The sequence below is a fragment of the Leptodactylus fuscus genome, chromosome 6 (assembly GCF_031893055.1).
Source record: "Leptodactylus fuscus isolate aLepFus1 chromosome 6, aLepFus1.hap2, whole genome shotgun sequence".
In the NCBI taxonomy this organism is placed as follows: Eukaryota; Metazoa; Chordata; class Amphibia; order Anura; family Leptodactylidae; genus Leptodactylus; species Leptodactylus fuscus.
The window spans coordinates 152,663,572-152,680,365 of record NC_134270.1 but is presented as its reverse complement, the minus strand read 5'-3'; the positions used below and the strand labels follow the sequence as shown (position 1 = coordinate 152,680,365).

The window sequence follows — 16,794 nt, the reverse complement described above, 5'->3', positions numbered from 1 at the left end:
TGCAGGAGATTGTCTTGACCATGTCTACATGCCTAAATGCACTGAGTTGCCGCCATGTGATTGGCTGATTAGAAATTAAGTGTTAACGAGCAGTTGGACAGGTGTACCTAATAAAGTGGCCGGTGAGTGTATATACACACACACACCTCAAGTTTAAACCATTAAATAATTAAGTCCAAATTATCCAAAATTAAGTTTATCCTCTACTGTGAACACCCTAAAAATACCATTTGTATTGCAAACAAACAAAAGAATCACATGTTTTACCACAACCCTGGTAAACAAAAAAAAAGAAAAGTTAATATAAAAACAAATTTTTTTGTGGCCTTTAAAATACAGCGCCCCCTAGCAAAACATTTTCACGGAAGGCAGATTATTCAGCGACTTGGGCGACACAAAAAACCACTGTAATGGTAACTCGCCATGTGATTTGTAATGCAGAGTAAACGTCATGAGAACAAACACAACCTGGAAATCCCCAACAGCGTTAAGAGCCAATCATAATATTCTATTTATGCCAACGTGGTGCCAGCTAAAAATAAAACCCATCATACAAAAAATAAATGTCAACAGAAAAAGAAAATAGAAAGAATTCTGGAAGACAAAGTATTAAAGGGGCGGCCAAACTTCAATGGCCAAAAACGTCAATATCCTCAAAGGGCTAAAGGGCTAAAATGATCTTTTGCCAATACTAAAGTGCCGTGCATTTATACTCACGGTGCATGAATTAAAGGGATCTGCTAAGCGGATGATGGAAACATTTGCTTGGTGGTGGCCATTTCCCTGACTCCACCATAGACATGCATGCCTGTGAGTGTGTGTACACATGTCTATCTCAATGGTTAGAGGAAAACAGGCTTACGCTGGGTTCACACCTGCGTTCATGTGTCCGTACTATGGTTTCCGTCTTCTGCATGGCAGAAGACAGAAACCATAGACCGGGTCCAGCCGTGCGCGGCGGTGAGCGTTTTAGGCTCTCCGCCGCGAAACCGGATTTTTTTTTATCCGGACACAGAGTAGTGCATGTCCGACTCTGTGTCCGGATTATAAAACCCGGTTTCGCGGCGGAGAGCGCAAAACGCTCACTGCCGCGCACGGCTGGACAGCTTTCTCACCCATTCAAATGAATGGGTGAGAGAGACTCCTGCAGGCTTCCGTCTCCTGCATCTGTTTTATGCAGGAAACGGAAACCTGCAATAAGGACCCATGAACGCAGATGTGAACGAGCCCTTATCCACATACAAAGGTTCTAGCATCCTGAAATTCAGTATGCCCAATGTTCCTTCCCCCAGACACTTGCCATATGACCACAGCTCTGCTATATATTCCCCGACCTCTCAACACAAAGCATCACATGACTATTCATCTTGTAGTTTCTGGGGGCTCCTGCGCAAAATTTAGGATGGAGATGCAGTCATGCAGTTTCCCCAGTAATACCACCAGTTTTCAGAAACCGCCCACATACACAACAGTGTCACAAGATGCAAAATAAACTGCTGGAAAGTACACAAGCTGCTTTTTTTTTTTTAAACTCAGATAAACCCTATAACCATGGGCTAGAAAAGCCAGCTAGACAAGTCCAGAAACCAGTAGGATACTTTCCCTTATACTAGCTAGCAGACACCACGGATGTCACCACACCATCCAGGCGTACATGGGCTGGAACCGGATACCCATGTGGTTGTGCCCTGTGTCCATTAACATCCATTGTTACACCAGAGGGCATGTCTGTGTGTAGACCAGTCAGAGAACTTACCCCTATGTGATGAGATGCATCTACGCACTGCACGTTATACCAGTACTATATGAGAAACACAAGACAGGTAATATATCTGCGCCAGAAATATAGGACACGTCCACCATATCTGGTCTCACAATGTAATCTACAACAGTGGATGTTCCTACCACGACCCAAAACCATACAGAGAGGGAATTTAGATTGCAAGGCCTGCTTGGGACAGTGAGTGACAATACCTGTAATGCATTGCGGACCCCGGAGTATAATAAGAGGAGGCGTGTGTGTGTGTGTGTGTGTGTGTGTGTGTGTGTGTGTGTGTGTGTAAGAGTTCTGCAGACAATTCACTACCACACTGCATTTTCCACAGCTTTGTCCCGCAATGTACACAAGATGAAGTGAAATCTCATTTACTTTGCTGACACTGTAACATGCAGCATTTCCACAATGGTCAAGAACGTTGCGGTGTCCACATCACAAACATCCAAGCGCCAATAAGACGTGAAGATTTTATGTATCAGGAGAAAACCATTCTGCTAGAATAAGTCCACAATGAGCGGCCACTGCAATGTCTTGTGCTAGGAAGAGTTTCATAAAGCTCAGTCAGACCTGTATCAGTGTATAGAATATTTTGCGGACGTATAACCCTGGACTATGGTTAGTTCACTCTGGAGTCAAGGCTTCGGTCTCTAATGAAGGCCACAAATATTCGACAATCTGCTCACCAAAAAGCTAAACCACAGGATTAAAATACAGAACAGAAAAAAAATAAATAAATAAATCTAAAGGAAACTCAACATTCACTCCACATAGAAGTCAATGATCCCCAAACAGCAGGTTGGATTGTTGTCCAGGTCACTATGAGCAGACAATAGACAGTGACCGCAGCAGCCCATACACATCAGGAGAGCGGTGTGACGTCTGCGGAGGACACACACCACTGCATGCTGGGAGGGCAACCATGTGACATTCAGAAACACTCACACCCTGGTCCTGGATCTTCTGACTAGGAGAATCCCCCCTCCCGTCACTAAATCAAGTGAGGGGGAAGACCCACTTAGGAGAAAGCGGGACTGTTCTGAATGGCGCAGTGATTGGTCATCTCAATGGAAGTACAGTGTGTGGCCATCTCCGGCAAAAGGAGCACCGACCACCGCTGCATTCAGAACCGACCACCACTGCATTCAGAACGAGGGACAGAAGTGTGGTCAGTCTCCCCCCCACCCCTGATCTATATGCTAGCTCCTACAGGAGATAACTTGTTTGGTGGGAAAACCTGCAGTCTTTTCCGCAGAGAGTCTGCAGAGTTTTTCCTCTGCGGACTTTCTGCTCCCATTATACCCATACAGAAAACGCCAGAGTTTCTAAAATCGCAGTATTTCTGCAATGTGTATTATCCATAATCTCACCCACTTTGCAGGTAACGTAAAACATAGGGGTTTTTTTGTCTGCATTTTCAAAATGTGTGGTGCAGGCCTTAGATGGGATTGTCTGGCTCCACATACAGTTTTCATACCGATTTCACGTCCGAGGATAGGTCATCAATATCTGATCTGCCGGGGTCAGACAGATGAGTGGCAGCGTGTACAGTGCCGCACTTAAAGAGGACCTTTCATCAGATTTGGGCACAGGCAGGTCTATATACTGCTGGAAAGCCGACAGTGCGCTGAATTCAGCGCACTGTCGGCTTTCCCGATCTGTGCCCGGTGTAAAGCGCTATCGGTCCCGGTACTGTAGCTCTTTACAGTCAGAAGGGCGTTTCTGACAGTTAGCCAGGGACGCCCTTCTGCCCAGCAGCGCCTATCGTGCTGTACAGTGTGTGTGAGGAGGAATGCCCCCTCCCTCCCTGATAATACTCGTCTATGGACAAGCACTGTGAGCAGAGGGAGGGGGCGTTCCTCCCCGCTCCACAGTACAGCGCGATAGGCGCTGCTGGGCAGAAGGGCGTCCCTGGCTGTCAGAAACGCCCTTCAGACTATAAAGCGCTACGGTACTGGGACCAATAGCGCTTTACCCGGAGCACAGATCGGGAAAGCCGACAGTGCGCTGAATTCAGCGCACTGTCAGCTTTCCAGCAGTATATAGACCTGCCTATCTAACTCCCAATCTGATGAAAGGTCCTCTTTAACAAGTACTAGGACCCGGTGCTGCAGTTCACTATGCTATGGGAATGCTGTGCTGCTCCTAATACATGAATAGGAGAGGGCTGACGCACCGCCCGGCCATTAGCAGCTTCCGGAGGCTACCAGAACAGATATATGTGGGGTCCAGGTGTCACACCCTCCCAGGTCACACACTGGTGAACTATCCTGTGGACAAATCAGCAGTATGAAAACTTGATTTGGGGCAGACATCCCCTTTAAGGATTGATAGTGAGCTGCAGTTTCGCCACACATAAAAATAACACAAATGGGGGGGGGGGAGAGAGAATTGGGACAAAAACACACAAAACTGTATATATATCTATAGGTACCCCATGGTGTATGGTCCTCAATACAACTCCATAACTAACAGGACCATAGATTAGACCCCAGGAGAGGAGGACTTATACAGGGAACAGTGTAATTTGGTGACCACATGGCAAACAGTGTCTGGCACCAGGCTAAACTGTGCGGGGTCCGGTTGTTGGACCCCACAGATCACATGCTGGCGACGTACGCTATGGATCGGTCAACAGTATGGGGGGGAACCCAACTGTTTCCAGCTGGAAAAACCCTTCAAAAAGGTCTTCCAGGATTTGCATTGATGACCTGAACTAAGGATATAGAATTAGAGATGAGCGAGTAGTATTCCATCGAATACCTCCCCGCCATAGGTAAGTGGCTGAACACCAAGGGGTTAAACATATCGAATATTCGACGCGCGTAACCCCTTGGTGTTTGGCCACTTACACGGAAACCTATGGCGGCGAGGTATTCGATCAAATATATACATACACACATACATAATGGGATGGGATCTGGACTGCCAACAATAAACTGGTTTAACCCCTTCCCGACATTTGCTGTACTAGTATGGCGCGTGTTAGGTGTTTAACTATGGCGGCCGCCAGATGTCTACTGTTTTACAAAAAGCTGACCGAGGCGCCATTTTTGCTGTGATCACGTTGCTATGCAGCTGGGAGCCTTGTGAAGGCTCCCCGGCCTGTCATTCTATTGCAGGCTACCTAGCATAGCCCGCAATAGAAGCGTCGGTATTTTGCAATGCATCAGCATTGTAATACATTACATTAGTGATCAGACCCCCTGGGGTTCAAGAACTAACAAACGCAAGAATTTTTTTTTTTTTTAAAAGGTAAAATAAAAAAATAAATAAAAATTTAAAAAAAAGTTTAAATCACCCCCTTTTCCCTAGAACACATAAAAGTACCTAAATAATGTGAAGCGCCTATACATGAGGTATCCCTGTGTCCAAAATCATCCGCTCTACAGTAAACACCATAGCAGGAAAAAAAAGAAAAAAAAAAAAAAAGTATTTCTGAGGAACGGCGCGGCGGAGACCACATCTAAGGGTAAGTTCACACGTTCCCAGTCCCGCAGGGGTTTTGACACAGAGAGAGACGCGGCGAGCTGTCTCTCTGGTCAAAACCCGCCTGCCGCGACCATCGCGGCTTTCCCCTCCTATGTCGGCTCAAATGAATGAGCCGACACAGGAGGGTGCTGCCGCTAGGCGGAAGCCACGGTCCAGCGCGCCACGGCTTCCGCATGAAGAAAGGACATGTCGCTTATTTTCTCCACTAGCAGCAGCCCGCCGTTAGCAGAAAAAAGAAGCCCGGCGGTCTGCATAGACCACCATTGTAAAGGGGCAGATTTTAGAGCGAAATCTGCTGTCAAAATCTGCCCCTTTGCCCACGTATGAACTAGCCCTAAAGGTAAGAGACGAATAGCCTTTCTAAAGGCTATTCCGACGTCTTATCCACAAAAAATGAGGTTTTAATGTAGAATCCCTTTAAGACCTGATATGGCTCTGGGAGCGGAGAAATAAAATAGTTATGGGGTTTAGAAGGAGGAGAGTCAAACAAGAAAAGCCCAGAAATCCCAATGTTGTTGCAGTAACCCAATAGGCTGTGGTCCCTAGGACTGCAGAGCCGCACAGATTACATAGTGTGAATGGTCACTTACTAATCCCTAATCCTAGCCGCCGCCATCATGGAGGACAACTGAAGAGAATATAATCCACCCGTAACTAATAGACAAGGCCTGCTGAGCCTTGTAGTCCTACACCAGCTACACAGCACCCCCTATAGACAGTGACACATAGAGCAGACACACAGGACCGGCCGCGACAATCCCCAGCGCCGCCATTGCCCCTGGTCACACGCCGCGCCCGGTTACCTGAGAATATTGTGCGCCTCCATGCTGCGGTTTTGGTTGCTGGAACAGACCACAGCTACACGGAGCGGTGTGGACGGCATTGCTGCGGTAGTGTGATGGATCGGACGGCCTCCGGAGCTCCACAATACCCGGACACGACGACGACCTGAGGCTGACCACCGAAGCCGCTGCGACTAGATGGCGGCACTTCCGCCTGCTCTCCGACACCACAGGAACTAAAATGGCGCCCGGGTGGGCGGAGGGGGAAGTGACGCAGGAACATGGCGGTGTGACGTAATGTCTGGCGACAGGAAGTTATTAGGATGCGACAATGGCCGTGACCAAATGAGAGAGGAAGTGACAGTGTCCTAATCCTTATAGGGATCAGTGCTGCCCCCTATCGGTCTGCTCGGGAACTGTTATAGCGGCTTCATAGCCCTTGTTCACACTGCTTCCGGTCTACTTCTAAGACACTAGAAAATTCTCCCATTTATTCCAATAGGAGTCTGCTGGCTGAAAAGAGAAGCGTCCGCCATATTACTTTTATAGCGCCATTGTATTCCGCAGCGCTTACACTAGGGTCACATTAGCGCTGGGCTCAACGTCATTCGAGTCCATTGGGGATCCAAATTACAGAGAGCCGCGCCACGACAACAGCAGATACATATGGACACCATAGACTGGGGTCTGCATGGTCTCCGCCCGAAAAGGCGAAGAGGTGAACGGATTGCCTGTATGGAGAATGGGCGCAGATGAGAACCGAGCCTAAGGCTCGTGCTGTCTGTCGTTGGGGTCTCACGTCAGATACGAATGTCGAAACAAACAAAAAAAAAACGGTTTCGCTGCGGAGAGGCAGAAGACGCACACAGGCGGTCATTTTCCAAACACATTTAAGTGAATGGGTTTGAAAACTGACTGACGGTTTTCCGCCCCCTGTCCAGTGTCTCAAAACAGAAGACGGAAACCGTCCAGATTGGCTAAAGCAGAGACCGGGCGCAGGTGTGAACCCGCCCTTACACAGTGGTCACCTGCGGACTCCATAGATTATAACAGTCTTTATACTGAAATTATCGGAGAGAAAAGTCCTCCAACGCAGTTTTCATCGGAATCTGTGACAGAGTCTCTTAGGAAGCTTTTTTTCTGGTGCCAAAATAAGCCACACGTTATTTACGTGTGAACAAACCCTTAGGCCTCATTCACACAAGGCAAGAAGGGGCGGATTATGGTGCTGAATCCACATCAGAATCCGCCCCCTCACAATAGAGGTCTATGGAGACCGCTAGCGCTCTTTTTTCCGTCAGTGGCATGTTCCCGCTCATGGAAAAAAGCGAGCTGTCCTTTCTTCAGGCGGATTACGGACATGACAACAAACCCTACCTGCCCACATTCAAGGGACTGAAAAAGGAGCAGAGCACTCGCCGCAGCAAGGTTCATGTAATAAGACCCTCCTTCAGTTTCCCCAACTTATAATTTGGCTCCACCCATTAACCCCTTAACGATCCATGACGTAATAGTACCTCATAGATGCAAACAATCCCCACAGTGCGGGCGTTCTTGGAGCGGGTGTTAGTTGTATCTGACAACTAACATCCTGCTCCGTCACCCTCCATCAGACATGAGTGCCGATTTTGGGTTTTAACCATTCTATTGCAGCGATCAAACAGCACACACACACACACACACAACAGTACCAATAAAAAGCGCACATTGTCCCGCAAAAGATAAGCCCCCAACCAACACTGTCAACCGAAAAATAAAAACGTTACGCCTCTCAGAAGATGACGATGCAAAAGGGCCACACGGTGGCTCAGTGGTTAGCACTGCAGCCTTGCAGCACTGGAGTCCTGGTGTTCAAATCCCACCAAGGGCATAAAACCATCTGCAAGGAGTTTGTATGTTCTCCCCGTGTTTGCATGGATTTCCATCCCATATTCCAAAAAAAGACATACTGATAGGGAAAAAATGTACATTGTGAGCTCTATGTGGGGCTCACAATCTACATAAAAAAAAAAGAAGATGACGATGTAAAAATCACTGATTTATGTCCCCAAATGTGTTTTTGTTTTGCAGAATTAGTTACGCATAAAAAAAATAATATAAATGAAGTATCGCCGTAACCGTACCGACCCGCATAATAAAGATAATATGTTACTTATACTGTACGCTGCATGGCGCAAAATTTACAAGGTAAAATGCAATGCCAGAATTTTTTTTTTTTTTTTTTAAATCCAGCAAAAAAAAAGAGTTAACAAAATGTATTCAATAAGTTGTAGGCACCCAAAAATGGTGTCATTACAAAATACATCTCATGCCACAAACAACAAGCCCTTATATGGCCGCATCACCAGAAAAATAAAGAAAATATAGCATCTAGCAATGTGAAGGCAAAAACCCGCAAAAATCGCCAAATTAATAGAACTCAACTGGCTGCATCAGGTAGAGAATATATAAGCTGTGCGAGCGAATATCAGGGGACACCCCATATTTACAGCTTATGAGGGAACGGACACCAGAAGTGACCCCCAGAGTGACTCCCCCAATCATAGGAGCTACTGGGGGTACAGTAGGGAATTTAGTGTCTGCAATGTCCTCCGCACAGCTTACATATTCCCTCTTTGCCATCCGCTGTGCAGTCACGTCTGGGATACTAATACTCACTACACCCCCTGATAAATTCTTTGAGGGGTGTAGTTTTCAAAATGGGGTCACTCCTTTGGGGAATCACCTTTTCTGGTACGTTATAGGCTCTACAAACATGACATCGCGTCCAGATACCAAACATCTGAATCTGTACTCCAAAAGCCGCATCGCGCTCCTCCCCCTCTGCGCCCTAACTGCAGTTTACACCCACATATATAATTTTTTCCCCCCGGGATGTCCCACCTAATAGTTTTAGGAGTGCAGGTCCCTGACAACACAAAGTGGGTGCAACGTATTGGGCACCGACATGGCATATTTCTTTAAAAATTTCAATTTTTGTTTTGTACATTAATTTTTGGGAAGCATTTTTAGTCTCAAAATGATAATACCCTTGATACATTCCTTGCCGGGTGTAGTTTCTACAATGGGGTCACTTTTGAGGGGTTTCCATTGTATTGATACTTTAGGGGCTCTGCAAATGCGACATGGCACCAGAAAACTTTACCAGCCCTCCAAAATCCAAATAGCGCTCTTTCCATTCTGAGCCCCACTATGTACCCATACAGCAGATTATGACCACATATGGGGTATTGCCGTGTTCAGGAGAAATTGTGTAACAAACTGTGGGGGCTTTTTCTCCTTTAACCCCTTGTAAAAATGAAAATTTGGGGGATAAAATGACATTTTAGTCATTTTTCATTTACACATTCCAATGTTAGTAAAATCTGTGAAACAGCTGTAGGGTCAAAAAGGTCACTATACCCCTTGATGAATTCTGTGAGGGGTGTAGTAATGTCCAAAACAAATTAAAAGACAATTAAAAGATGATGCCGATATAAAGCAGAGATATTGTAGATAATAGTTATTCATGTATTTGGGTGGTATGACTATCTGTCTGAAAAGCAGAGAATTTCACATTTTGAAAATTGCTATTTTTTCCAAAAAATTTTTCCCAAATTTCCATCAAATTTCCTATTTTTTTTTTATAAATAAATACAAAAATATTGATTAGTGTTTACCACTAACATGAAGTATAATGTGTTACGAAAAAACAATCTCAAAATCACTCGTGTAAGTTATAGCATCTCAAAGTTATTGCCATATAAAGTGACACATGTCAGTTTTGAAAAAAGAGGCCTGGTCCTTAACGTACTTTTGGGCTGTGTCCTTAAGGGGTTAATATCGCTTTGTGCTCCTACACCGTATAATGCCTCTATAGTGGGCTGTCATGTGCATGGGGCGGAAGTAACAGTGTGGATCCCCCATTTAGGTAGCAGAAAAAAAACAAGCACTTTGGCCTATCCTGGGAGACGAAAAAAACACATCGCACCTAATTGAAGTCAATGGGAGGCTGAAGAACAGGGCCCCCAAAAAGAAGCACCAAAAGTTAGTGTAGATGATGTTCTGTTTCCCCCCCTTTCGAAAACAGAACATCACCGGAAAATGTGCTTGGGGTGTTCACATGACCGCCCTACTATCTACGTACTGTTAGGATCTGGGGTTGCTAGGTGGGGTGGCATAGACACACGAGTCCAGTTTATTTAGTTCAAAACAATAGTAGAGTTTTATTTTCACTCAAAAAAGGTAGTGCAGCAACAAATGTAAATCCCTGCCCGGCTAGGCTCTAACTAATCATAGAATAGGTTACCTCACCTAGAATCACAGAAATCAAAAGCCAGTTGAATAATTTAGGGCACAGCTCCAACAAAACAGCCTCTCTGTCATCTCTCCAGCCAAGCTCAGCTACCCCAAGTCTGCTGCTGGAGCTGGATTCTTCAGCCTCCCTTGACGAGGAGACTCTCTGCAGCTGAGTCGCTGCTGGAACATCCCCAAAGTGTGGACTGGAGGGGGGTGGAATGACAGGTCCCACTACCAACCTACCTGCCATTCCTAAAAATCCAGCCCAGTAAAGGGACTCTGAAATAACCCTCAGCAGACAATAGTTATCTGCTGAGAAACGTTCTTTCTGGAGTTTTCTCATCTCACCAACCTTAGTAGTCTGGGTGAGATGTGCACCCCCTCCATTACCTGACCAGCCATCGGCTTACAGTACATATAGATTTTTGGTACACTAAGTGATTTAGAAGGTAGGCGACAGAGGGGGTGTTAGCTTAGATTCGATCAATTTATCCCGGACAACCCCTTAAAGTTAAGGCAGCGATACCAAAAGAAATTCTATTTTAAATGATTTTTATTGTACAAAACATAGACAAGAGAGTGAAGAGCAGTGTCTCCAGCCTGCGCACAGTGAAAAGGAGGAGCCGGCTTCCAGAGAGGATGACAGGTAAGTATGATGTGGTGGCTCACTGACAAGACCCAACTGCGCTTTCTCAGGCCAGTTTGCTGCTGCAGCAATGTGTCAGTCCTGTGCAGCCGGTCACAGCTTATCCTGCACTTACTATACTTTCCATTGATCAGTACAATACACCAAGCACACAAAGAAACCATGAATGAGGACCCCGCAGTGCCGCCCCTCAGTGTCTGCAACCAGGGCCAGAAACAATGCAATCCACATACCTGTCTGCACAAGCCTTCATGTCATAGAATCAGTTAAAGGGGCTATAGAGGGTGCCTCCTACACTGACTGCAGAGTGTGACCTCTGCCACAGCGCAGGCGCAATGACTTAAGTCATCAGTGCCTGCAGTCTGAAGGAGGAGGGCGCCTGACGGCTCTTCATGGGACTTCAGGTAAGTATAATTGTGTGGGGTGGGAGGCTACTGTGGAGCATTTAGTATTGTGTGGGGAGGGGGGCTACTGTGGAGCATTTAAAGGGGCTCTATCAGCAAAATCATGCTGATAGAGACCCACATATGCATAAATACCCTTTAAAAAGGATATTCAGGCTCTGCTAATGTTATATTAAACTACCCCCCAGTTTTAAAATAATACCCTAAAAAAGAATGTGATCTACTTACGCATCGTGCACGCTGGGCGGGCATTCAGGGTGCGCCGTCTTCTTCATCCACGCCTCCTCTTTCTCCGATAACCTTGGGTCCCGTCTTCCTCTGGCGCTCGCGAACTGACATTGATAAAAAAAAAAAATGCCCTGGGCGCCTGCGCAGTAGCCGTAATAGAAGCCGCATGCTACTGTGCATGCGCCCAGGCCATTTTTTTTTTATCAATGTCAGTTCGCAAGCGCCGGAGGAAGACAGGACCCGAGGACATCGGAGGAAGAAGAGGCGTGGATGAAGAAGACGGTGCACCCTGAATGCCCGCCCAGCGTGCACGTTGCATAAGTAGATCACATTCTTTTTTAGGGTATTATTTTAAAACGGGGGGGGGGGGGGGTAGTTTAATATAACTTTTACGGTGCCTGAATAGCCTTTTTAAAGGCTATTCACGCATATGTGGGGCTCTATCACCATGATTTTGCTGATAGAGCCCCTTTAATACTGTGTGGGGAGGAATTTGTTCATAGTTTGTTTGTTTTTTCAAACTATATTCCGTCCCTCCAATGGTCTGAGGGACAACGAACTGACCCCCTGTTTAAAAAGTTTGAGGACCCCTGATATACTACATTGTGGATGAACTTTTACATTTTTTCTTTTTGCGTAAAAAATATTTAAAAACAATAAAAATATAGACATAGATGGTAAAATCTCAAAAGTAAAAAAAACCGTACAAAAAAGTTGTGATGTTATTTAAATTACGCCATGAACACCATATAAAAAACACAAAGAAATTTCCAAAATAGGCTTTTATCGATCCCTCCACCAAAAATTGAACGAAAGTTACTTAAATAGTTCCATGTACACAATAACGGCACCTGTAAAAAAAACAACATTTCATCTGACAAAAAACAAGTCCTCGTAGGGGTCCATTGATTTGATTCATTAAGTTAAAGCAGCGGGCAGCGATATACAAAAAGAAATGAAAAGTATAAAAAATGACTCAGGTTTAGCGTTGCTGTAATTGTACCGACATAGAGTAAAGGAAATGTATTATACATTATTAGAAAAATAAGCCCCACACGGTCTGCACCGAACTGTTCGGAATGGTGTAGTGGCGATATTTGCTGGAGGTGGACCATCACAGTTTGACCCTTGTCAAAGTCACTCCTTACGCTTGCAAATCTTCCTGCTTTCAATATATCAGCTGACTACTTGCTTGCTGCCTTTAGGGTCAGTTCAAACAGAGTTTTATGGAATTCGCCTCATAATCCGCTACCAAAACCAGTTCCCCAGTGGCAGCCGCTTGCTTCTTTTTTCCGCCAGCTAGTAGCGGAAAAAAGAAGCGAGATGACCCTTCTTGCTCGCCAATTCCGCGACTGAATCAGCTGCGGGGTCCTTGGCGCAAGGCTCTCTCCCGATTAGGCCCATTCATTTGTGTCTAATCCAGAGCAGAATGCTGCGCCACAAGCAGAATCCCGTCGCAGCTAGCCGTCGCAGCTAGTAGTAATGTTCACACGCGCAATGCAAATTCCCTTAGGCCCCATGCATTGTTACAAGATAAATCCATGCTATTCACTTTAATGTTACAGCTGAACCATGTACATGTTGTTGCAGTTCTTTAGGGGTAGTACAGTGCGGTGTTATATATGGCACCTAATAATGAACCACATTACCTATATTGCTATCATGTGCCTGAACACCTCACTCGGGGACACTTTATTACCAATTACTCATCTGTACATAACTTTACAGTATATAAGTTGTAAACCGATGGCTGGTCAGGTAATGGGGTAATGGAGGGGGTGTACATCTCACCCAGACTACTAAGGTGGGTGAGATGAGAAAACTCCAGGAATGTTTGTTCTCAGCAGGCAACTTTCGTCTGTTGAGCAGTTTGGTAAATGCTTAGTATTGGGCTGGATTTTTAGGAATGGCAGGTAGGATTGGTAGTGGGACCTGTCATTCCACCCCCCCTCCAGTCCACACTTTGCGGGATGTTCCGGCAGCGACTCAGCTGCAGAGAGTCTCCTCGTCAAGGAGGCTTAAGAAGTTGCTTCAGCAGCAGACCTTGGGCAGAGCTTGGCTGGAGAGCCCAAGAAAGAGGTCATATTTTTGGAGCTGTGTCCTGAATGATTCTACTGGCTTTTGATTTCTGTTATCCTAGGTGAGGTAACCTATTCTATGTTTAGTTACAGCCTAGCCGGGCAGGGATTTATTTTTGTATTGTTTCCTTTTGTTGCTGCACTACCTTTTTGAGTGAAAATAAACTCTACCTTTGTTTTGGACTAAAATAAACTGGACTTGTATGTCTATGCCACCCCACCTAGCAACCCCAGACCCTGACAAAGTCAATAATAAGATGCCCCAGAATTATTTAATGGCTATGATTTTATTGTGTTTCACTGTACAAACACTAGATGGCAGTAACTTTTTACAAAGTGTGAATCTGCAGCATTTCTGAATCACTTCATGGCATCTATATTGATGAATAGGGAAGTTCACCAGAAACTTGATTCCCTGAATCTGTCTTTTTTCTGGTTACTAATACTATGTGCGCTACTCACTAATTATTTGCAGCGTGCAGCACTTTTCTTGCTGCAAAAATGACAAAAGCATCGCTAATGACCCTTAGGAGAAGTCAATGGAGTCCACAAATCTATTGTATGATCCGCCTCTGTACACTGTGCAGATATCAGCTGATCGTGGGGGGCTGGTGTCAGCACTGTAAAAGTACTGCACCAACAACAACAGATTAACCCCTCAGCTGCTGTGATCAATAGTGTTCATGGCATCCGGGTGGATAGGAGTACTAGCAACCCCCCCACCACCACCACCACCACCCCCCCTTCGTCCCCTTAAGTGTCCTGTGGTAAGTTTGCAGGTTTCTGAAGGATTGCCATGACGCCAAGGAGGCCAACTAAAGGTCTCCCTATTACACATAGGGAGCCTATGTACCATGTACTGCTTGGTAAATAGTGCAAGCAACACTTATCTCTCCGCATTGTTCGCAGGGAAACCAAGCAGAAACCACACGGACCCCATTATAGTCTATGGGGTCTGCAGGTTTCCTAAGGTAACGTTTTTTTCTATGTGTATTCGGTTTCCATTCGGGGGGCCCCAAAGCGAACTTGCCAAACGCCGATGTGAACTTGGCCTAAGTTATAGGAAAATAAGTATAAAGGTCTTGGACTTATCTATAGGTAAATATAAAGATTTGTTTTCATTAAATGCAGGCACAGAAGGCTTGGTACCCAAATTCACGTGACAGGATCTTATTCAGGGCTCGTTCACATCTGCGCCCGGTCTCCGTTCTGCAGGTTTCCGTTTCCTGCACAAAACAGGGGCAGGAGACAGAAACCTGCCGGCATGTTTAAAGCCCATTCATTTTAATGGGCTTGAAAAGTCTCCGGCTGTGTGCGCCGGTGAGCGTTTTATGCGATCCACGGACAGAGTCGGACATGCAGTACTCTGTGTCCGAATTTTAAAAAAAAAACGGTTTTGCCTAGGGGGGCATAAAACGCTCACCGGCACTCACGGCCGGACTCGGCATGACAGAAGGCGGAAACCTGAAAACGGAGTTCAGGCGCTGGTGTGAACCCAGCGTAAGACTAAGGCCTAATTTTGTAGAAAAGCTGCTTTTTAGATTTTATGCCCTGTTCACATCTGCGTTCAGTATTCCGTCCGGGGGAGTCTGCATGGGGACCCCAGAACGGAATACCAAACGCAATGGCAGTAACAGCACACGGACCCCATAGACTATAATGGGGTCCATGTGCTTGCTGCCCGCACGAATCATGCGGACAGGAAAGTAGATTGGGAACTACTTTCCTGTCCTCAAGATCCCTGCGGAGATCTGGCAGCAAGCACACGGACCCCATTATAGTCTATGGGGTCCGTGTGCTGTTACTGCACCAGCGCTTGCAATTGCGTTTGGCATTCCATTCGGGGGGGGGGGGGGGGTCCCCCAGATGGAATCCAAACGCAGATGTGAACGAGGGCTTACAGTTATTTTTAGCAAAGCTCAGGAGTGGGTTTGGTAAAAGGGAAAAGTATAAGAATTTCTGATATAATTCACATACCCCTTGTAGCCACTACTGTGTTTGGCTGGAGAAAATGCAGGAAAATCTGCAACACATAAAGGCCTGAACCTGTGAAAACACAATGTTTTGGCTGGGGCGGCACATTACAGCAAAAACCGTAGCGTTTTATATTATCTGCAAAGTGAATGGGACTCTGGCTAATTCCATTCGTACATCGCAGAATAAATCTGCATTGGAAAAGATACGTTTTCAAAACCATTCACATTTTTGTAAATCGCATCATGTCAATTATACTTATGGAAATGCTGTAGTTTTCCGGACCAAAAAACCCCATGTGAACTTTCCCTAATAGGGGCAGAAAGTTTGCAGAGGAAACCTTCAACGGACATAGCATTGTCATCCGAATGAGTCCCTATTATCAAAAACAGGGCCCAACAATAGGGCGCAGCTGGTCCTGAGAAGTTGTGCGTTACAGTGGAGATGAATGGGCTGACTATATAATGTACGAGCGCCGGGGACTCCTCTATATACATCCCTTGAACCCCCACTTTGCATTTATAAGAATTGCGTCTGGATCCCCGGCCATATGCCACATAGAGACGCCAGTCACATGACATGTCACATTTATTTTCAGGTATAATAATAGACCACAGGAGAGAAAGACGAAACAAAAACACCTGCTTGGTGGAAAAAAAGAGAAAAACCCATCAAACATTTCTGACATTTCCCAGCCCACTCCATCTTCAAAATCTTAGATTATTCATCTCCGGCAGACAGGCATGTGACTCCAGACAGATGTAAGAAGTCTGAAGGGAAGATGAATGTTTTCTCTTGATGTTTTTTATGAAGGATTGCACTTCCGTGGCCAATAATTGTGACTGACTGACTGCAGGCCTCTTATTTATCATCCTAGTACTTGAAAGTTTTCACATAGATTGATCTAAAGCCCCCCCCCCCTCCAAAATAAAATACCCACCAGCAGTGGCATAACTACCGGGGTAGCAGCTGCCACAGGGCTGCGTTTTTTATTTTTCTTAATAGGCCGTCACCAGCCGGAGTTACTTCACTAACAGGCCCTATTTACTTACCGATCCTGGCAGTGGCCACGGGCCCCACAAACATCATTATTATACTCTGGGGGTCTTTTCAGGCTGTGCAGGGGCCACTATGGGGC

At 45.8% G+C, this 16,794-nt stretch overlaps 1 protein-coding gene across 1 annotated transcript in view; it reads right to left on the bottom strand.

The window, feature by feature from the left end:
- The window catches only part of SSU72 (SSU72 homolog, RNA polymerase II CTD phosphatase), a 40,871-nt gene extending 34,581 nt beyond the window's left edge, over nt 1-6,290 (bottom strand). Inside the window, exon 1 of the mRNA XM_075277591.1 lies at nt 6,070-6,290. Within this exon, the coding sequence (XP_075133692.1) occupies nt 6,070-6,149 (80 nt within the window). The 5' untranslated portion in view covers nt 6,150-6,290. The remainder of the gene's footprint in view (nt 1-6,069) is intronic.
- Between the last annotated feature and the right edge of the window lie 10,504 nt (nt 6,291-16,794).